Source organism: Alligator mississippiensis, chromosome 15 (genome assembly GCF_030867095.1).
Source record: "Alligator mississippiensis isolate rAllMis1 chromosome 15, rAllMis1, whole genome shotgun sequence".
Classification (NCBI taxonomy): Eukaryota; Metazoa; Chordata; order Crocodylia; family Alligatoridae; genus Alligator; species Alligator mississippiensis.
Window position 1 is genome coordinate 2,070,033 of NC_081838.1, and position 22,472 is coordinate 2,092,504.

Here is a 22,472-nt window from a genome sequence, read left to right on the forward strand (position 1 = left end):
TCACATGTATCTTTTTCTCTTCTTGGGTTCAGCTGAAACCTCTGGTTGGTCTCTGGTTCCTTGTCTGCACCATTAAAACCGAGCTTTTTCACGTTCCTAAAGGAATTTTGGGCTGAAACTGGTTGAATCCTGTGACCAGCGGCCGTCCCTCTTAAGTCCAAGACGCTTACGTGAGGAGCAGGGTAAAAATGTAGATGGAGCGGAGAACACTACCCTGTGCGCCACGGGTCCTCCTGAGCCTTGGGGCCTGTCACCAGTTCTCTAGGACAGTGGTTTCCACCCTTTGGTCCATGGCCCTTGCGGGGGGTCCTCAGGCCATGTCTGAGGGGTCTGTGAAAGATGATTGTGATCAATCAGAAGTGTGTGAAGACCCACAGTTACAATTGAGAGGGGTCAGCACTTCCATTTGAGATTTTTGGGGGTCTGCAAATGAAAAAAAGGTTGAAAAGCACTGCTTCAGCAAACGGCATGCAGGAGTGGTCTACCATAGCCTCCGTCTGCTTCTGACTGCCCAGTCTGAGCGGGCAGGTGCTCATTTCCAGTTGGGTCGACTGGGGGCGTTTGGGACGCATTCAGGGTGGGACTTGGGCAGACTCCTTTGGAGATGTGATGAAATGCCCAAGCTGTGGGGAGAAATCCAAGTTGCACTTGGTTGGTGTATTGATCAGCACATTGCCCACAACGTGAGCAGAGCTGGCCAGGCCCAAAACGCTTGTGGTTAGAGGGGAAGCCCTGGCGTTCTGGGCCCTCCTGATCCGGAGGGGACTCCAACCCACTTGTCCTACTTCCCAGAGTGCCTTTATCACCAGACGGCCAAAGAGGTGTCAGCCGCAGGAGGGAGTTTGCCCCTGTGCTGCTGCTGTTTCCACTCCTAGAGGATCATTAGCCATAAAAACGCAGGCAGCCAGCAGGAGCCGCTGCTTCTTTTAGCTCCGTTGCATCAAATATCCAGGCAATGTATACTGTTGCGGGTGATCTGGCTGATTAAATCCTTCCGTGCATGTGTGTGCATGCTTTCCCGTTGGATGATATCCCCAGAGCTGAGCAGAGCCAAATCCCTTGTGAAAGCATGACTTGGCAGAGTTATTTTTTTAACTCCCGTGTCGTCTGAGCTAACTGTTTCCTACTGGAATTGAAGGTATTTAGGGATCAACCAACTTGTTCTTCTTGTTCGTTAATTTAAATGTCTGTTGCGTGTCTGTCTTTTAAACTCTGAGCACAGGATCGGTTGGTTCGCTTTGAAAAGCTACACATCGTTTAGCAAGACAGGGCAATAAGTGCAGAGGTCTGTGTAGTTACGCTGAGATCCACATTGAGTTAAATGTGGAGCTTGGTTCTGACTCTTCAGGCTTGTTCTCCGAAGGAGTTATCCACCAGGTATCATAGAATCGTAGAAAATGAGGGTGGGAAGAGACCTCAGGAGGTCACATCTAGTCCAGTGGTTCTCGACCTTTTTTGTACCAGGACCCATTTGTATACATCAATGGCCAGTCCCGACCAGTAAATAGTTTAAATAGAAAACAGGCCCCAGCCCCCCAGTGTGTGGGGTGGCTGGGGGCGAGGGGAGCATGGGAGGTGCCAAGCAGCCCCTTGCAGGCTGGAACTTGGCCAGCCTGCAAGGGAAAACCCATCGTTTCTTGCATTTTTTCTCCTTTTTAAACAATCAATCCATTTTAAAAGTTTGTTCGCGACCCTTTCATAGATTCATAGACGTTAGGGTCGGAAGGGACTTCAGTAGATCATCGAGTCCGACCCCCTGCATAGGCAGGAAAGAGTGCTGGGTCTAGATGACCCCAGCTAGATGCCTATCTAACCTCCTCTTGAAGACCTCCAGGGTAGGGGAGAGCACCACCTCCCTTGGGAGCCTGTTCCAGACCTTGGCCACTCGAACTGTGAAGTTCTTCCTAATGTCCAGTCTAAATCTGCTCTCTGCTAGCTTGTGGCCATTATTTCTTGTAACCCCCGGGGGCGCCTTGGTGAATAAATCCTCACCAATTCCCTTCTGTGCCCCCGTGATGAACTTATAGGCAGCCACAAGGTCGCCTCTCAACCTTCTCTTGCGGAGGCTGAAAAGGTCCAGGTTTTCTAGTCTCTCCTCGTAGGGCTTGGTCTGCAAGCCCTTAACCATACGAGTGGCCCTAATATATTCTTGCAACCCACCATACGAGTGGCCCTAATATATTCTTGCAACCCACTTTTGGGTCACAGCCATGGGTTGAGAAATGCTGCTTTAGTTCATCCCCCTGCCTAAAGCAGGACCACCCCAACTAGGTCATCCCAGGTAAGTGCAAGTATAGACACTCGGGCTCTCCATGTTCACATCTCCCTTCCGGCTGGGCTGCATCTCTCTGGTTTCGGCCTTGGGCTGCTGAAACTTGTTCTCCTTTTATCCACTGGATTTGGGCCCTTAGCTAGTAAATTTCCTCCCCGTGGAGGCTCTTGGAAACCGTGGGTGCATATACACGTTCACTAATGTGCAGCGCTTACTGCACATTTAATTTAGTAATAAATGTGCAGTATCTGGAGTTACTGTGCAGTAGTGCTGGTGAACGCCCTTTTTAGTGATGCTACTGCACAGTAGCGTATTAGCACTGTTCATGCTGTAACATGTTACTGTGCAGTATTATTAGGCTACTGTGTAGTCGGCGTCTTGTGTAGATGTGACCCATGAAATCAAGTTGGCTGCTAGGCAAGGAAGGGAATTTTATATGTACCAAGTGAAAATATGTATCCGTCTTTGGTACAATGTGTTTAATTGCAGCAGTGATGTAGCTTTATTTTTAAAACTGATACGCTTTCAACCGAGATGTCAGACCTTTACTACTTACGTACTGGGAGGTGGATAAAATAACTGTTTATGACATTGTAGTGACCTGTGCTTGGTATCCCCTCCCACGTAATCCTCTAATTACACTTAGCTGCTCCTGTTATTAGTAACTGAGAAAACACACCTGTTTTGGCTCTGATCTGGTGTTCTGAAGAAGTGATCTTCAGCTTACGAAAGCTTGTGCGCTCTATATTTTATACACATATATTAAATAGCTTATGTGCTCTATATACACATATATTAAATAGCTCGTGCGCTCTATATTTTATACATGTGCATAAAATAGCTCGTGCGCTCTATATTTTATACACGTGCATAAAATAGCTCGTGCGCTCTATACAGGCACTCCTCACTTAACGACCGAGTTCCGTTCCTGCGACTAGGTCGTTAAGCGAATTGATTGATAAGCGAGGAGCCGCCCCTTGATACTGCGTGCCTTGGCTTGAGACGCCGCGCTGCCGTTTCCACAATACGTTTCGTACAATACCGACTGCTCGGAGAGCTGGTCGTAAGTCCGCATGGTCGTTAAACAGGTAGGTTGTTAAGTGAGGAGTACCTGTATTTTATACACGTGCATAAAATAGCTTGTGGGCTCTATATACATGTCCATAAAATAGCTTGTGGGCTCTATATTTTATACCCTACAGATCTGTCAGGCGCGTGCGTGTGTGTGTGTGTGTGTGTGTGAAGTATCGAATCTAGTTTGGTTAGTCTCTAAGGTGCAAATCTATCCTGCCCTCTACTTCTTGGTGTCTCTGGTATATCAGCCACCTTGTGATGTAGCACAGTGGTTCTCAACCTCTCTTGTACCAGGACCCAACTGTAAACATTGATGGTCAGCCCCGGCCTAGTAAATAGTTTAAGTAGAAAACTGCCCCCAGCTCCCCAGTGTGTGGGGCAGGGGGTGGCTGTGTGGGGTGGGGTTTCCCACATTGTTTTCCTTTTAAAAGAAAATCCATTTTTAAAGTTGGATCCTTTTTTTTTTTTAAGTTTGTTCATGACCTTTCATATATTCTTGTGACCACCCCCTCCCCCCTTTTGGGTTGAGAGAAGCTGATCTAGCCTATCAAGGATCAACAAACTGACACTGCTTCAGAGAGCCTTAATCTTTTAGTTGTGCAAGTGTACTTGTGTGTGATATTCTTGGGTTCGAGGGAACACCATGCCAACCTTGCAGAGTTGATGCGGGTTTTGAAACTGGCTGTACCACTCAACTGCCTTGGATATGAAGTGCCTGGATGATTGACTTGAAGATACAGCTCCCAGCCTGTGTCTTAGCTTCATAGATGAGGGTGGGAGGAGGTCACCTCTAGTCCAACCCTGTGCTCAAAGCGGGACCAGCCCCAAGTAGTTCATCCCAATCTAAGCTTTGTCCAGCTGGGTCTTAAAAAATCTCCAAGAATGGAGAGTGCACCACCTCTCTGGGTAACCTGTTTCACATGTCACTTGGCGAGAGATGATACTGCAGCTGCTGCTGGAAAATATGGAAGACTCTTTGACGTGGATGATAAGAGAAAGAAGAGTTGGGTTTGGCCACGTTACGGAACATCCTAGTGCGAAGCATTGTGTTAGCCAAGGAAGAATACATGGAAAGAGACTACATGAGAGTCTGTACATATGTCAGTTTGTATCCCAAATAGCACAGCGTTGTTGGATCCCAACTACTTTTCTGCCAGAATGGAGCGGGTCTGTTGCAGGAAATGGTGTAGATGTGTTGAGGTGTGGGCATCACTTAAAATGGAAGAAATCTAGGTTGCGGTGGTGAGGGTTTTGAGTAACTCACTTTGAAAATGTTGTCTGACCCCAGAACTTTGACAGGCACTTCTTAAATGACCCCCTTGCCAATGGCCAGGGTTCATTCACACTACTTTGTTCTAGAGAGTAAAGGACTCGAGCCAGAATTAAAGGCTCACTTCAGCACTACCAGCCCCCAGTTGGCTCGCTGGGACAAGGGCAGCAGGCACCCACCTGAACTACTAACTCCTTATTCTCCACCAATACCCAGAGAGGGAAGACGAGCAACCAAAACCAATGTCTGTTGTCTTGGACTGGAGCTGTCAGCCGTCCTCTAAGTGAGATACCATGGTCTCAAGTCGGGCCATCCATAAAATGAGGAACATGTCGTCTGTGATCCCACCAGTGGGAATTTTGATTTTGGTTACTCGCAGAGACGTGGAAAAAGGAGTGTGTAATTATATAGCTAAAGACTACATCACTCTGCCTGAGCAGGGGCCTGGTGTGAAGCTGGAGAAGCCAGAACGTCCTTCTTCAGGTATATAGGGAGTAAAATGAAGGCACGGGGTAGCATAGGACCCCCACAGGACAAACTAGGGCAATTGGTGACAGTTGGGGGCGGGCAAGGCTGAGCTCTTCAATGAGTTTTTTGCTTCTGTATTCCTGAACACGGGGCAAAACAAATCTCCCAATTGGGTCATAGGCAGGCACAAAAAGGGACACCATCCCACTAACTGTTAGTGCCGACTTGGTGAAGAGGCACTTGGAAGGACTGGATGTGTTTAAGTCATCAGGCCCGGATGATCTTCATCCAAGGGTGCTGAAGGAATTGGCCGGTGTCATAGCAGAGCTGCTGGCACGGCTGTTTGAGCACTCGTGGCGCTCGGGTTAGGTCCCAAAGCACTGGAAAAGGGCCAGTGTGGTCCCTATTTTCAAGAAGGGCTGGAAGGAGGATCCAGGTAACTTTAGACTGGTTGGTCTCACCTCTATCCTTGGGAAAACTGTTGAAAAAATTATTAAGGATCACATTTTTGGGAGTCCAGCAGGCAAAATAATGCTGAAGGGATTGATAGCAGGTAGATCCTGTCTGACTAACCTTGTTTCTGTCTGTGCCCAGGTCACAAAATGCTTAGATGCAGGAGTCGAGGTAGATGTCATGTACTTGGATTTTTAAGAAGGCCTTCGATACAGTATCTCATTGTAGTCTCATAAACAGAGTGGCTGTGACACAGATGATTACCTTGTCAGGTGAGTGGCAGATTGGCTTAAGGGTCGTACCCAGCGTGGTGGTAGACAGGTCGGTATTGACCTGGAAAGATGTGGGCAATGGAGTCCCACAAGGCTCGGTCCTTGAACCTGTGCTGTTCAGTGTCTTCATCGGTGACTTGGATGGGGGCGTGGAGAGCACTCTGTCCAAATTCACAGATAATACCAAAATATGGGGTAAAGTTAACACACTAGAGGGTAGGGAGTGAATCCAGATGGGTCTGGGCACGTTGGAAAAGTGGGCAGACCGGAATAGGATGCAGTTCAACAAAAACAAGCGCAAAGCGCTGCACCTGGGAAGAAGGAATCACCACCACACTTAGGCTGGGGGATGACCTCAGTAACACGGCAGCAGAAAGGCAGAAAGTCCAGATCTCGGAGTCATTGTTGACGCCAAGATGAACATGAGTCATCGATGTGACGAAGTGACAACAAGGCTAACCTCGCTTTATCGTGCATTAGCAGGTGCATGATGAACAGGTCTAGGGAGGTGATCCTCCCACTCTGTGCAGCGCCGGTCAGGCTGCAGTTGGAGTACTGCGTCCAGTTTTGGACACCGCACTTCAAGAGGGATGTGGATAACCTAGAGAGGGTCCAGAGGAGGCCACTTGTATGGTTAGGGGCCTGTGAGCAAAGCCCTGTGAGGAGAGATTGAGGGCCCTGGATCTCTTCAGCCTCCACAAGAGAAGGCTGAGAGGTGATCTTGTGGCTGCCTACAAATTAATTGGGGGGTGGGGGGGGGACAGTAAGGCATAGGAGATGCTCTGTTCACCGGGGCACCCCTTGGAGTAACTAGGAACAACGGCCACAAGCTGATGGAGAGCAGATTCAGATTAGACGTCAGGAAGAACTTTACGCTAAGGGTTGCAGAATCTGGACTGGACTCCCAAGGGAGGTGGTGCTCTCTCCTATCTTGGGGGTCTTTAAGAGGAGGCTGGACATGCACCTGGCTGGGGTCGTCTGACCCAGCGCTCTTTCCTGCCCAGGGCAGGGGGTCGGACTCGATCTACTGAGGTCCCTTCCGAGCCAAACATCTGTGAGAACTGTTTGTACCTTTTGCGTGCCCGACTCTGCAGACTTAAGGCCCTTTTAGGGTTGTTCTGCATGTATCTGCTTAGCTTTTGGAAAAAAAAGGAAATCTTTAAAAAAGAGGAGTTCACTGTGTGGCATTACCGTGGTCTCCAGCAGAAGGTAGCAGCTGCTCCTGGGACCAGGCCTCTCCCAGCCTACTTCCACAATGGGACGGAAACACGTGGTAGGGATATGCCTCCATATTTAGCGGTGGATATGAATAGTTTTAAGAACCTCACATGGAGCAGCATCTCAATCTCCACCCATCCTCTGCTCGTGGTAGGGTAAGGATCAGGGAGAGCTAGACTGGAGGCCAGTAGTGCCAAAAGATGGGGGATGACCTAATGCTTCCCTGGACTGAACCTGGGAAAGCCAGACTCTTTCCCAGACACACACTCTTGCTTACAGTGATGATAAGCAGTGCCAAGGAGTAGATAAAGGAGTCCTGGTCCCCAAGAGTTTAACAGTAAAGACAGTGGCCAGTTCGGGCCCTCTCTTGGCCACCTGAAGGGAGGGAGGACCAGGCTGGCTTGCAGACCCTACAGATCTGGCCGGCCTCCCTAGGCTATGTCGTTTGGTGTTGACCTGAGGCAGGGATGTCTTCCTTCCATAACTTCCCTGTTATGACTCTCTTGGTTGGGAAGGATTTCTTCATTTTTCGGGAATGGCCACAGACCCTCAGTAGGAGTGGGGCGGGTGTTTGGGTTGGGGAGGGAGGGATCTGCCCGGGGAGGGAGGCATGGGAGTGGGTGGGCAGGGAGGTGGGAAATGGTTTTTTGTACTTGCATGTGAATGGGGGCTGAGAAGGCTGGCTAGGACGGGCTGGACAACTGGATCTCTTGGGCGATAGGCAGGGACAGGGTGTAGGTGGGGTGGGGGGTGGAGATTTCAAGGTTTAGGGTGTCAGCTGTGGAGTCTGTTGTCGTTTCTGATCTTGTGGGCTGCTTCTCTGTTCTTGGAAGCCGTCCTGAGCCTGTCTGCATGAGGCAGGATATACACGTGATGATGTTAATCCCTCTCTGAGCTTCGAGTGGGGACAGTCCAGGACCCTGTTGGACAGGAGTTCAGAGTCGGCGCTGGAGTCAAGAATATAACCCAGGAGTCCTGACGCAAAACTCCTTTTGCGACTGTACTCCAGGTTTTAGGGTTAAGGGGGGAAAAAAAAGAGTAAGAAAGCCCCTGGTTTTATGGGATTAATTGAACTCTGACAAAGGAGGTTCAATCGGTGAAAGGAAGCAATGGTCTCAAGTTGCAGCAAGGGAAGTTGAGGTTGGATATTAGGAAAATCTCCTTCACTGGGAGGGTAGTGAAGCACCAGACCAGGTTTTCCAGAGAGGTGGTACAGTCTCTGTCCTTGGAGGTTCTGAAAACCCGGGTAGACGAAGCCTTGGCTGGGATGATGGAGTTGGGGCTGCTCTGCTCTGAGGCAGCGGGGTCTCCTGGCTACAGCGGGCACTGAAGGCTCCGGGGTTCTAGGTTCAGTTCCAGAAGGAGCGTGGGCGCGGGGGGCGGATAGCAACGGTTTTCTGGTTAGACCAGCACCGGGAGGCCCAGGGGAGAAATGCAACCTGCCTTCATCGGCGGCTTGAACGTCCACATTGCCCAGCACTGGCACAGGTGTTGTCCCCTGGGGTGAGTTTGCCCCTTTGCTGCCATTTCTGCTCCAAGGGGATATTCCAACATGAAATGCTAGGAGAAGGGTCACTGCCTTTCTAAGCTCCATCTTACCAAGCCACTGGGAAACAGGATGCACAGGGCAGGGGAGCTCTGCTTGACCATGAGTCATGTGGCCTGTGTCCGTGGTATGTATATTTGTTCTCCTCTGTGGGGCGGTATCCTAATAACACGGCAAATCACTGGGTGTTTGATCAGCATGACCACGGGGCTACTGGTTTAATTGGATCATTGGTTTGCACCTGGGATGAAAGGCACTCTGGGATCAGCTTTCTCCCTTTAACTTCTTGTCTTGGTCATTTAGGTTTGTGCTCCGTTGTCAGGTTTTCATAGATTTCATAGACATTAGGGCTGGAAGGGACCTCGAAGATCAAGTCCAGCCCCCTGCCCCAGGGGCAGGAAGTCAGCTAGGGTCAAGGGATCCCAGCAAGATAAGCATCCAAGTGTTTCTTGAATGAGTCCAGAGCAGGTGCCTGCACCACTTCTGGAGGGAGCCTTGGGGCCTCTGACAGTAAAGACATTTTTCCTTATGTCCAGCCTAAAATGGTCCTGGAGGAGTTTGACTGTTGGTCCTTGTTATCTCTTGGGCTGCTCTGGTGAACAAGCGTTCCCCCAGATCCTGATGAACACCCCTTGTGTACTTATTGGTGGCCACCAGGTCCCCCTGGGCCTGCGCTTTTCCAGGCTGAAGAGCCCCATAGCTCTCAGCCTCTCTTCATAAGGCCTGTTCTCCTGCCCTCTGATCGCGCGCGTGGCTCTCCTGCACTCTCTCAAGCATCTCGACGTCCTTGAATTGTGGAGCCCAGAACTGGACTCAGTACTCCAGCCGTGGCCTCGCCAAGGCCGAGTGTTGCAGGAGGTCGACATCCTGAGATTTCCTCGAGAAGCATCTATGGATGCAAGCCAGCGTTTTGTTTGCTTTACCAGCTGCGACATCGCATTGGTGGCTCATGTTCATCGTGTGGTCAGTCGTGACCCCCAAGTCTTTCAGCCGTGGTGCTAGCAAGTGTAGCACTGCCGAGCCTATAAGCGTGCTGTGGGTTCCCCCCCCCCGAGGTGGAGTACCTTACATTTATCAGTGTTGAACATCATCAGGTTTGTATCCACCCACTTACTAAGTTTATCCAAGTCAGCCTGGATCACTAGCCTGTCCTCAGGTGTGGACGCTATGCCCCAAAGTTTAGTGTCATCGGTGAACTTGGCCAGTGCTCTTCTGACACCAGTGTCCACATCCTTGATAAAGATGTTGAAGAGAACTGGTCCAAGGACAGAGCCTTGTGGGGGGACATCACTGGACACGGAGCACCATAATAACTTGCTGCCATCGACTACTACTCCCTGGGTCCGACCTCGGAGACAGTTCCCCAGCCATCCAACTGTGGTGTAGCCGAGGCCACAGTTGCCGAATTTTTCCATGAGGAGGTCATGGGGCACCAGATCAAAAGCTTTTTTAAAGTCCAGATATGACATCAATCTCTTCTCCCTTGTCCAGGTGATAGGTCACCCGGTCGTAGAAGGAGATGAGATTGGTCAGGCAAGACCTACCCGCAACAAGCCCGTGCTGGCTGTCCTTCAGGATGTTGCCTTTGGCCAGCTTATCCAGAAGAGTCTCCTTGATAATTTTCTCCAGAACCTTACTGGGAATTGAGGTCAAGCTGATTGGCCTGTCATTCCCGGGATCTACTTTCCGCCCTTTTCTATGATGGGTACCATATTGGCCTTCTTCCAGTCCTCAGGTACTTCACCTGAGCGCCACGAGTTTTCCAATGTTTTTGCCAGTGGTTGGGCTATGACACCTGCCAGCTCCTTGAGTACTCTTGGCTTGTTATTAGTTGGCTTTGAAATGCTACCCATTGTTTAACGAGACCAGAAATTCGCGTCTTGATTACTTTGCAGTAAACAGGAAGCCTGATTTTGCTCCCAGGAAGGGCTTGTTTCCCAGTAGAGTTATGCAGATGTTCTTGTGTTCCTTCTTAAACCAGGCTTACGGGTGTGGTTTGGTATTTGTAACTGGGCGCCGGCAGGGACATAGTCCAGAATGGCTCTGTTGCTGTTAATTTACACCATCTCTTCTCCCAGGATGACACTCATCCCCGACCCTGCCTTCAGCAGAGGCTTGGGCTAGATGAAATTGTGACCTACTTTCCTACAATCCTATGACACGCTGCGATGCACCTTGGGGAGTTTAGGCATCTCTTTGGAGCAGATCACTGAACAGGTTCACTTTCGAACCACTGAAGTCAGGAGGGGCTTTTGGGGTCATCTTTTCTGGCTGCCAGCACAGTCCAGGGCAGCGAAGACACCTGAACTCTTGCTATGCAGCCAGATGATGTTCCCCCCATGCATGTCCTTGGGAAGGCGATGCACTGTCCTACTAAAGACTCCCAGAAATGGAGAGGCATAGAATTGCAGACAATGAGGCTGGAAGGGACCTCTGGAGGTCACATCTAGTCCAGCCCCCTGCTCCAAGCAGGACCAGCCCCAACTCCATCATCCCAGCCAGGGCTTTGTCTACCCGGGACTTCAGTACCTCCAAGGATGGAGAGTCCACCACCTGTCTGGGTAATCCGTTCCAGTGCTTCACCACCCTCCTCGGGAGACAGTTTTTTCCTCAAATCCAACCTCAATTTCCCTTGCTGCAATTGAAGACCGTTGCTCCTTGTCCTGTCATCTGCCCCCACTGAGAACAGCCCAGCTCCATCCTCTGTGGAGCCACCCTGCAAGGAGCTGAAGGCTGCTATTCAATCCCCCCTCGGTCTTTTCTTCTCCAAACTAAATCAGCCCAGTTCCCTCAGCCTCTCCTCACCAGTCCTGTCCCCCAGCCCCACAGCCAGTTTTGTTGGCCTCTGCTGGACTCTCTCCAATGTGTCCACATCCTTTCTGTAGTGGGGGGCCCCACAGCTGGACACAGGACTCCAGATGTGGCCTCCCCTGTGCCAAATACAGGGAAAGAATCACTTCCCATGACTGCTGGCGATGCTCCTACCAATGCAGCCCAGGATGCCATTAGCCTTCTTGCCAACAAGGGCACACGGCTGGCTCATATCCATGTTACTGCCCACTGTCACCCCCAGGTCCTTTTCTGCAGAGCTGCTGCCCAGCCCATCACCCCCAGCCTGTCCTGGTGCAGGGGATTGTTCCCTCCTAAGTGCAGGACTTTGCTTTGTCCTTGTTGAACCTCCTGAGATTTCTTTTGGCCCAATCCTTCAATTGTTTTAGGCCTCTCTGACAGTCATTGCTGAGGGAGCTGTCCTGGTGGTCAGCTGTCCTCCCCCACGCTAGCATCTTACACTTCCATGATCTACCAGTGCAGGGAAATGATTCTGCGTTTTAGACCTTCCTTTGCACGGTTGTGCCCAAACATGACTATGTTTGTAACTGCATCCACTGCTTTGTCTTGTAGCCCTACCCCAGCGAGTGCTGCGGCGAGAGCTCCTGCCCAGCTGCTGTACGTCTCATCGTGCTCGGTCCCTGGCTTCACTATGCCAAAGCAAAGCCACTTCCTAGTTCCGTTTTCTTGTGGTCACTTCTCCCCACAGAGCCTCTGCACTGAAGTTTCCCTTGCTCTAAGACACCATCACATCATGAGAGATGCCCAGCTTGGTGTAGCCTGAAGCGCCCGTCTGCTTAGTGAGAGGCAGGTTTCCAAATTTTGCTGGCTTCATCCACACTCTGAAGCAGCGCGCTGAGTCCTGAGTGTAAATGATTTGAGTCTCGCCTATGAGAAGGAGCCCCCAGCTCTGTTACCCTAAACTCAGGACTGTTTGGTCTTTAGAGAGACAAAACTACACATCCATGATGATTCAGGACCTTTTTTATAAGAGGTAGGACAGCTATCATTACTTGAATCCCCCAAATTCCTGTCCTCCTTGCATGTATTTATATGTGGCTTATTATAATAAATATTTTCTGATTGGGATTATTAAAATTTCTTGGTTGCACCGAGGCTTTGGGAACTTGACTGAACTGGTTTGTCTGTGGACCTAGAAGATGCCAATTAGTTGAGAACGACATCCTTGTATCAATTACAGTTCTGGAAGGGAGGATCTTTGATCTTTTGCTCCCTCCATCTAGGAATATACTACCTGCCACGTCCTGTTTCTTTCCCTTTGCCAGCCAGGCTAATTGTAATGTTTGCAAAGATTCACTCTGGAACAGGTTTTGGTGACTCCTGTCTCTAGCCGGTCTATGAAACACAGAGCGAATCGTGGCTGTTTTGGGAAGGCTTTATTGCAAGCAGCTGCTGCAAGGTTTCAGAAAAATGACACATCCCGGCAGAAGTGAAAGCCCAAGGGATTGTTCCTAGCACAGGAGCAGGCATCTCTTCTCCGCAAGGCTCGGTACCCAGCTCCAGTCGGCAAACCCCATTCTGTTCTACGGCCAGGAGCCCCGAATCGCTGTCCAGGGCGCTGACCGCTGGGCTGTGAACGTGGAGCCCAGGAGTCCTGCTGGAAGCCCTGTGCTTCAACCGGAAGAGCAAGCATATTCATCCCCACTGGCTGCGCAGCTTCCACCGCTGCATACTTGCTGCTATTTCTGCCATGGAGGGATCTGAAAAGGAAGCACGAGAAAAAACCCCACCGTGGGTATGACAGCCAGCGGTGGGCAATATCAGTTTCTAATGATAATGTCCTGTGTGAAAGTATTCCTCAGTCACACGCGTCTCCTTGCTACGTTGGGGTCATGATGTCCTTGTCCTGCTCGGTGCGCTGCTGTGACTCTCCTAGGCCGCGTCCTGCAGTTCTTCCTCACGTGGGCAGGCGCAGATCTCGTAGCTGGGGGGGATGATCCCAAATCCATTCATTTTTGGGGTGAGGTCGATCTCCTGCGGGGGTTTCAGCGATTTCAGGGTGAAGCGCTGCAAGACGGTGGTTAGGATCAGGAAGAGCTCCATGAGGGCCAGGCTCTTGCCCAGACACACCCTCTTGCCTGCGGAGAGAAACAGAGCCAACGGGTTAAAAAAACCCCAAAATGGAATTTGTGGGTTTACCAGTAAGAGCTGCCTGAGCTTTAAATCTGAGAGCTTTTATGGCTGCTGGTGTGAGAGGGGGCTGATTTTTGGTCCTATCTGCCAGCATGGTCTAAATACCTTTTTGTTCCAGATCTACATGGACATCTACAGCCTTATAGTCCCCAGGCAAGCAGCGTCTTGGTGAAGTGGGGTAAACCGAGTCATGGAACTGACTTCCAGCGTCTGATTTCTTGCTGATTTTAATGTTGGGGATAGAGCCCAGGAGGCCTGGGTCTAAACTCCTGCTGTCACCACATCCCAGCTGACGTCAGGGCTTTAAATATATGGTCAGCAGAGATGGCAGGAGAGAGATGAGATATTAACCCTCTGGTTGTAGAGGCTAATCCAAACTTTCCAGCTAAGAGGCTTAAGCCTTGGCTGGGATGCTGTAGTTGGGGCTGGTCCTGCTTGGAGCAGGGGGCTGCACTAGATGTGACCCCCTGAGGTCCCTTCCCACCCGAATTTTCTGTGATTCTTTGAGTACATCGCATGTACCTGCAGAAAATGGCAGGAAAGCATTGTTCTTCTTGAAGCGGCCTTCTTCATCCAGGAAATGCCCGGGGCTGAAGTTTTCTGGATCCTTGAAGTATTTGGGGTCTTGGAGAACAGTGCCTAAGGCAGCGCAAATATCCGTACCCTGGAGAAGAGCGAGGAGAACAAAGCAGAGCTAGACCTTCCCAACTGGAGCGTCTGTCGGCAGATGAAGCATGGGGAAATAGCTCCACCCAGTATTTCCCAGCACCTCTGGCTGAGCAGACATCAATTTTCCTGCTGATTTGCATCAGTGAAACCTTTTTTTTGTGGAGGGAAAAGGTCCCTCACTGCTAGCATCATGGGAGACCCCCAGGTGCTTGTTACTGTATGGAGTGCCTGCACCCATTCAGTCTGATGGGATCCACCAGGCTCTCCAAGAAGTTCCCAGCCCCTGCTTATCCCTGCCGAACAAATCCCCAGAATACACGCTCTGCGGTGGGACACGGTAAGGAGTGACGGGCACGGAGCTGGTGGGCCCTGGAGGCAGCACCTTGGGAAGGAAGTACCCGCGGAAGTGGACGTCGCAGGTCAGGGCGTGTGGAATTCCCACGGGGAGGATGTTGGCGAATCTCGTGACCTCATTGATCACGGCATTGGTGTACGGCATTTGGCCTCGGTGGTGCATGGCTGGGCTGCGGTTCTGGCCGACGACGCGGTCGATCTCCTCTTGCACCTTGCCTGCGGAGGCAGGATTTGAAGGGGTCAGCTTGGCTTGCAGCCCACAGGGCAAAGGCCACCAGCAAAGTAAGTTGTTAAAGGACAAGCTCAGCTTCGGTCATTGGGAGGGACCTCAATAGGTCATCGAGTCCAACCCCCTGCTCCGGACAGGAAAGAGTACTGGGTCAGACGACCCCAGCCAGGTGCTTGTCCGCTCTCCTCTTGAAGACCCCCGAGGTAGGGGAGGGCAACTGCTGATCAAACATGGGCCCGCTTTCTATAAAGAGCATGTCCCCAATAAGCCCGTTAGCTCCTGTTTCACATCCACGTTACCTTGCACCTCCGGGTATTTGACCAAGAGCAGGAATCCGTATCTCAAGGTGGAGGAAGTTGTCTCTGTCCCAGCACCAAATAGTTGCGTCACGCTATCCACCAGGTTTGCGGTGTTGAATTCACTCAGTGGGTTTTGCTTTTCCTTGAATGAAGGGAATGAGAAGAGCCCGTAGCAAAGACCGGCAGCACAGCATCGTAAATGAAATGGGATTTGAGTCGTGCCCGGAGAAAGGCCTCTGTCCACCAAGCCCTGGGTGACGCTCTGGAGGGGAGGGAGAGGCTTTGGGCCTGGTTATGTAGGTGGCTCTAGCTCCGCAGTTCCCCATCCGCGACCTCGTTGTGGCTGAAGAGCCTGCAGACCCTCTGTATAACCCCCGGTAGCAATGACAACCGCCCCCACTTACCTGTTCCATCCTGCTGAGGAAGGAGTCGATGTAGTCCCGAGGGCAGCTGGGGTCCAGGCTCTGCTGGTTCATCCTCACCCTCTCCAGGATAAACTCGTGTAGTGTCTTGTAGATGCGCGGCATCCGCTTGTGCGGCCCAGGTAGGAATTGCAGGATCCTTGGACAGATCTCGTAGAGCTGTGGGCAGATCAGAGGGGGGACGGTTCAGAGGGGCAGGGAGTTCTGCTCCAGCCGGGGCTGGGTCCCATTCTCACTTATTTTAGGGGGAGCAGGACCGGGCAGAGTGTGCACGGGTTGAGAAGGCAAGGGACTGTCCAAGCAGATGCTCTCCTGGCTCCAGGACAGCAGAGAGGAGCATTAAAACCAATGAGAATGATGGGCACTCTTCCTCTTGGAGAGTCTGAGGCCCAGCTGATGTGGGAGGTTTGGGCTTGTTGCAGTGTAGACCGGACTGGACCCCTTTACCCCATGAGCAATGACGGGAGCGTGTTGCAGAGGCCCCCCACCCCCTTCCTGGCCCAGAAACATCTCCTACCAGGCTCCAGTGGGTGCTTATTTCCAGAAACAAGTTGTTGATGATGCCCATCAAGTTCAGAAACTTTTTGTCCTCGTATTCGAAGCGGTTCCCAAAGGCAATGGCACAGATGACGTTGGAGACGGCGTAGTAGATGGGGAGGGTGGGGTCGAAGGGAGAACCTGGTCGGTAGGGGAGAGTTTGGGGTTGATGACCAGCCTCCTCATCATTGCTTGTGGTGTGTCCTGACACTGCGGGGGTTACATGTTATCGAGGGGTAGGGTCTTTAGTGGGGTTGGGTTGCAGCCCCTCATCTCTTGCAGGTGTCACCAGGCTCACTTTTAATTAGGTGGCGTGGGTCCGGCTCACCGTCATCAGTCGGCTTGGACGTGGGGTGTGAAACACCCCCTAGACTCCAGGGTTGTGTGCACACCACAAGCTAGTGCATAGCCCTGTCCTGCCCTTGGCGGTACTGCCTGGTGTACCTGCACTAGCGAGCTGGGCTGAACGTGTCTGCCCGCGCTGCTGGGAGCACTGGGGGAGCGCAGCGATGACGTGTGCTCCTGGAAAATAGTTACCCTACGCGGGAAGTGAGCATGATGCTCAGTGAGGATTCGGGCTCTGCAGTGTTGGCTGCCTGCTCTGGATTTTCAGAAGAATCTGTTACTTAAATGGTGCCTTCCTCGGGCTGGCGGAGAACTCGCCTTTCCTCTCTCTTGCCCTGCTGGTGTAATGGGAGCTGCTGGGCTCTGAGGACTTGTGCCAACTCTTTCCCGAGACCCCGAGATGGGAGTGGAGCCCCTTTGAAAACTGGTGCCTGGGTGATTTGTGTTACCAACGCCCGTTCTCTAGGAACGGACCAGAACCACTTGAGTTCGCGGCAGCTGCAGAGCAGTCTGCAAAACAGCTCATGCGCTAATACAATTGACACCGACCTTTGGTTTTCCTCATCTCCTCCACCAGGTACTGGGCTTCCTCCTGGATCCGCTCCTCAATGCTGCTACCCCCCACCCCAAAATTCCTCAGGATTTCAGAGGAAAATCGACGGAGCTTCTTCCACCGTTCCCCGTTAGCCGTAAAAACACCTAGGTGGACAAAGAACAAATAAAGATGGGTAAAGCCTAGAGAATGCAGTAGGAAGCCGGTGTCGATGTCCGGAGCCATGAGAGACTGTACAGAACTGTGGGTGTAGCGAGCAATGGAGCAGAGCCCTTCACCGATGGTCTGCTCGCTAAGGTCAGGACAAAGTTGTTGATCTCCACACACCCCTTTCGGACTCCCTGGCTGGAGAGGATGCCACAATGCTTTTGGAGTCCTCCAGCTGCAGGGCACGTCACGGGGGCTGTATGGGTGCTTGGACCTGAAACGGCAGTGCATTTGGACCGTTTCAGATGTTGCATCTCTTGGCACCTTGGGAGTTCATTCTAGTTCTACCAGGATACTTAATGACGGTGTCAGAAGCCCCAGACACTCGGCACGTTTGCACTGGTTTAGTGTCTTTGCTGGTGAAAGACTGGAGGGGTCAGAGACCCTCCAGCTCTGTTGATGCAACTCGTTTGCATCAGTACAGGGTGAACATGGGGAAAGACCAGCCTTAAAAAGGCAGAGCAAGGTCCCTTGCTGCAAACTGGAAGCTGAATGGCGACCAGTTCAAGTTAGACCTTGGTGGGGAAACATCAAGGCACAGTGATCAATCTTGGGAAAAAGAGTGAGGAGCTGTATAGGGTTGGGTTCTGCTTCAGGCGGGCTCTAGAAACCATGCGCTTTCTGCGAGCTCTGCTCCAGCTCAGCCAGGACTTGTGGTCCCGACACAGGAGTCTGCGGTGCGGGTCCATGGCTTGTTCTGGCAAGACTGAGACTGGACACTTAAACGCTTTTCATGTACCTCTTTGCTGCCACCACTAAGGAGCTGGTCTGCAGCAACACGGGTTCTTGGCCACGGTGGCTTGAATGAGGGTAAGTGAGTTAAATGACCTTTCCTCTGACATGAGATGCATATGTTGGGGCTTCTGCATTAGTTACGTGGCAAGTCTTTAAGAGGAGGCTAGATGAACACCTTGCTGGGGTCGTTTGACCCCAGTGCTCTTTCCTGCCCATGGCAGGGGGTCGGACTTGATGATCTGTTAAGGTCCCTTCCGACCCTAGAAACTATGAAACTATAAATAGTTTAGGGATTCCTGAGGGCCCAGGTATTTGAACTGCACCGTTGGCTCTGTGCTGGGGAGGGGGTATTCCCTGAGGTTGCTAGGCCGGGTGCCAGTCTGGGATCGTCTTCTGAGTAACAGCGTTGTGGCCCCTAGGTTTGCTCTGAGCTGAGACTATCGTCAAAGCCTCATCCTTGCTCTCACTCACCATAACCAGTGAAGAGTCTGTCCACTATGGCCATTTTAGCTCTGTCGCTGAACTCCTCTGCATGGTCCACCAGGGCTTCCTTCACCACGTCGTAGCCGCAGAGAACCACGACCCGCCGGAAGCCCATATACACCGTGAACACGGGGCCGTACTTCTCTTTGATCTGCGTTGGGTGTGAAGGGGAAAGCAGGGTGAGATGCTGCAGGGAGCAGGAGCCTCCCTCCACCCAGGCAAACGAGGGATGCGTAGCAACGGCCTGAGCGAGGTGAGTTTATAGCAAAGTGCTGACTTTGGTGGGGTGTTGCTACGTATGAGTGACGACAGCTGGCCTGAGTTACCTTACAGCAAACGTGTTTGCCAACACCTGCCTTGAATGTGGTGTTTTCAGTTCTACTGTTGCAAGAAAAGTGGGATGACCAGTGTGCAGGACGGGGCTCACCACTCTTGACTCTCACTCATGGTCCTGTAGACCGGTGAGCTAGCGTTCTCCTTTCGGCCATTTAAGGACCGGCAGGGAAGCAGCAGTTATCTGCTCAAAGCTGCCAGCCTTTAGCTACAGATTGAAACCCCCTTATTCTTGCTTACCGCTTGGGTCTTGTTACTGCTGCCCTGGCCAAGAGACAGGTGGGGCCAGGGATCAAGGCCTGGTTCTGTGATGGGTGCCAGTGAGCAGACCCTAGTTCACAGAGGAGAAAATGAACTGCTTTGCTGTCAGGCCTTGTAATGGCTGTGCTGTCTCGGGTGGGATGGCTGGTGGGGTCACAAATGTGAGAGGCTGACGTGCCCCGCGATGGGTGAGCCCTCCTTGTGTGGGAGTCAGCACTGGGCATAAGTGCTCTTTGGGTACCACATGCAGGCCAAAGAAGCACACCTCAGGGTTGAGTAGTCTTATGTACAGCTTATATTATGGCTATCTGCACTGGTTTGGATAGGGCTCAGGACTAGATGTCCTCTGGAGCTCTCTCCCAGCCTAACTTGGCTGTGACTCTAACTTACTGCATCTGCATGGTTTTTTTTCCCATTGGATCTGTCATTACAACGGATAGCCCCTCTCAGTCGTCTGCCACATCTTGGATGGAAAGTGGATGTTTAGGAGGATGAATGTTCTGTAATTTGGAGTGGGCGCACCCAGGTACCTGTCGTAAAGGTTGTGGGCCGTGCAGTTGGGCTGTTTCAATCTGATCCCTTTCTTGTCTGCCACATCCAAGCAGTTCTGCAAGTCTAGCGGCACCCAACCATTCAGCACCCCCTTCCTCTGCCCCCGTCTCCCAAGGGTGGCCCAGATTGCTAGGGTTAGCAGCGAGGGCCCTCTGAAGCGAGTCAGGGGAGCTGGGTGTTTCCAAAGAGCAATCTGTGCTCTTGGGTGCTGGGCAGGGAGCTCCCTAGAGGGCATGTCAACCTCTCAACAGGGCTCCTTCTCCAGCTGTGGGGCACGCGGTGGGGAGGTCCCCCCAAAACCCCCTGACAGCTCATGGTCTTTGCAGAGAGCAGTGGAGCAGAGCTTGTGATGCCTGAAATTCTTGTGGTCTGGGCACTCACCCAGGAAGAGGAAGACCTGGGTTCTGGGCTTCCCTGAGCCTCGAGGGACTCAAACATGCATCTCTCGCTGCCCAGAGGAATGCCGTATGCCCTTGGCTATAGCTTGGGCTTACGTGGATTTTCTCCAGGGCTCTGGATATGCTTGCCAAGGACAAATGAGCCCCAGGGCAGACAGAGGGCAAGTTATAGGCAGCCTGACTCTAGTCCACTAAGAAGACTGGTTCCTGCTGCCAGGGTTTATATCTTGTTCTAACCCATAGCTGCCAAGCGTGACATGCACAAATAATCCTGGGAGCAATCTTGGAGGTATGTGAATAGTCTCATGGATTTCCACTCGCGGGAGTAGGGTCTGTGGGTTAGAGCCAGCACTGAGCAACATTAGAAGCCATAGACCTTGTTGTGGGCAGTGGGGTGGCTGGGGGTAAAGAATGGGACCCTGGGACTCTAGCCAGAGCAGACAGGCTTCCCATGAAATGCTGCATTTCAGCCAATTTTGGCAAGGGAAGTTGAGGATGGATGTTAGGAAAACTTGCAAGGAAGGTAGTAAAGCACTGGAACAGGCTCCCCAGAGAGTTTATGGCATCTCCATCCTTGGAGTTTTTTAAGACCTGGGTAGACAAAGCCGTGGCTGGGATGATGGAGTTGGGGCTGGTCCTGCTTGGAGCAGGGGGTTGGACGAGATGCGACCTCCTGAGGGCCCTTCAACCTGAATTTTCTATGATTCTAAAATGTTTTGGGGGGTAAAAAGATTTCCTCCTCAGCCCCCATGTTGCAGCCGACTCTGGGAATGCTGGCCATACCAGTAATAGCTGTTGGACTTGTGGCTACCAGCCCCGATTCAGGAGAGCCCTTAAGCCCCTGCCTAACTGAGTATCTCATTTCCACAGCTGTGGAGCTGCCTGCATTGGGATGTTTCGCGAAAGGGGACCCCTCCCAGCTGTAATCGTGGTGTGGGGGTCATAGCTACCACCGAGGGGGCTGAGGAGAGTAATTTGGAGTCTCTTTCAACTTCTCGAGTTTGGAGCCCTGGACCTGTAGGCGGAACGCGTGCACGCACAAGTCCTGTCTGCCATGGCTGGAGGTTAGAGTAAAGGTGGGATTGCAGAGCCGGGAGTCGGGACTCCTGGTTTCTCTTGCTGGCTGAGTAGGGAAGAGGGATGTAGAGGCTGAAGCAAGGGGAAGCACATAGGAGCTTATGGTTTCTAACTCCAGCTGTGGAAGAGGCAGTGGCTGGGTAGTAGGGGCTAGGAGCCTCGACCCTAATGCTCTTCCCAGGTGTACGGCTGAGTCTGCGGAGCCTCACACATGACTGTTCTCCACTCTACACCTACATTTTCTCCTCTGTGAACTAGGGACCAAATTCCTCACCCAGCTTCCCAGGGGACTGTGAGGGATTAGTGAGACATGGATGAGACCCTGGGGTAGGGACTGGAAGATTTCCCGGTAATGCTAACACTAGGACCTAGACCTATGGGAAGAACATGACTCACCTTCATCAGTGGCTTGAGCAGCCCTGTCTTCCACGGATGCAGGAAATAGATCGGGTATTGCAGAGGTGTTGGCCCAGGGGGAAGTTTCCTCCTTTGATGCCACCATTTCCACTCCCAGTGGATAGCCAGGCCTGAGAGACAGACCGCCAGGAGGAGAGTCACGGCTTCTCCAAGCACCATTGCGCCAAAACCACTGGGAAACAGCAGCGCCGGCAGGGAGCTGACCTGATTAGGTTTTTATCCTCTGATGTCCTGTGTGTGCACATATATACTCTATCAAGTAGGCAGCAACCTAGAATTAGGAAGCCAGAAGTTGTTATGCTAGCACGAACACAAGGTGCAGTCATTTCTAACACCTGAAATGTCACTGGCGGTTGCGTCAGATCTCACATCAAAGGTGCTTGGTGATCGTTATCCATGGACCTGCTTTTGGTTGATCTGTGCAAAGGTCTGACTCATGTGAGACTGGGCGCTGCTGCTCAAGAGCAAGCCTTCCTGAGGATGGGCACACTTTGTGGCAGGACCCCACTGCTAGCCCCACAGTTCCCCGGGCCTTGTTGCACCTTTATCAGCTTAGTGTTGATGGGCCTAGTGGAGCACTCACACCTTAAGGTGAAAAATCTGCCTTGACTGCCCCTCACCTGCACAGCTGTGACTTGCCACTCAAGTCTTGGTGAGCCAGGGCAGGACCCGCTCTGCTTCCACTAGGCAGAGCAAGCAGAGCCGGTCTGTGGGATCAGAGTCAGTCCCTGTGGTGGTGGGGGGGGGCACCACATCTGCCAGGCACTCCGGGGCTGCAGTGCTCACTCTGCCTGATGTGCCTAGGGGTTGAAGCACTGTGCTTGGCAATGCTGCCAGCGCCCTGGCTTCCCCGCTTGCCTGAGAAGTCACTTATCCTGGGAGGCCGGAGGACTTCAACTTGGGCGGGAATAGCTGCCTGGAGTGGCCAGGAGCAACATTAGGTGGATTAGAGATAATCCTGCCCTAGAGTAGTGTAACGAAGTAGAAATACAAGTGCTTTATGCTGCTTAAGAGGCATTAACGTGCAGCTCATCAAGGGGTTAAG

The 22,472-nt window shown here is 51.9% G+C and overlaps 1 protein-coding gene across 1 annotated transcript; it reads right to left on the reverse strand.

Annotated features, from left to right (window-relative positions):
* Window positions 1–13,283: 13,283 nt before the first annotated feature.
* On the reverse strand, window positions 13,284–21,586 carry LOC132243174 (cytochrome P450 2G1-like). Its single transcript, XM_059719016.1, has 9 exons — window positions 21,407–21,586; window positions 18,378–18,540; window positions 16,961–17,110; window positions 16,047–16,207; window positions 15,512–15,688; window positions 15,108–15,249; window positions 14,608–14,795; window positions 14,079–14,220; window positions 13,284–13,501 (listed from the first exon to the last, which is right to left on the reverse strand). Exons 1-9 carry the CDS (start codon window positions 21,584–21,586, stop codon window positions 13,296–13,298), a joined length of 1,509 nt encoding a protein of 502 aa, XP_059574999.1. The 3' UTR covers window positions 13,284–13,295.
* Between the last annotated feature and the right edge of the window lie 886 nt (window positions 21,587–22,472).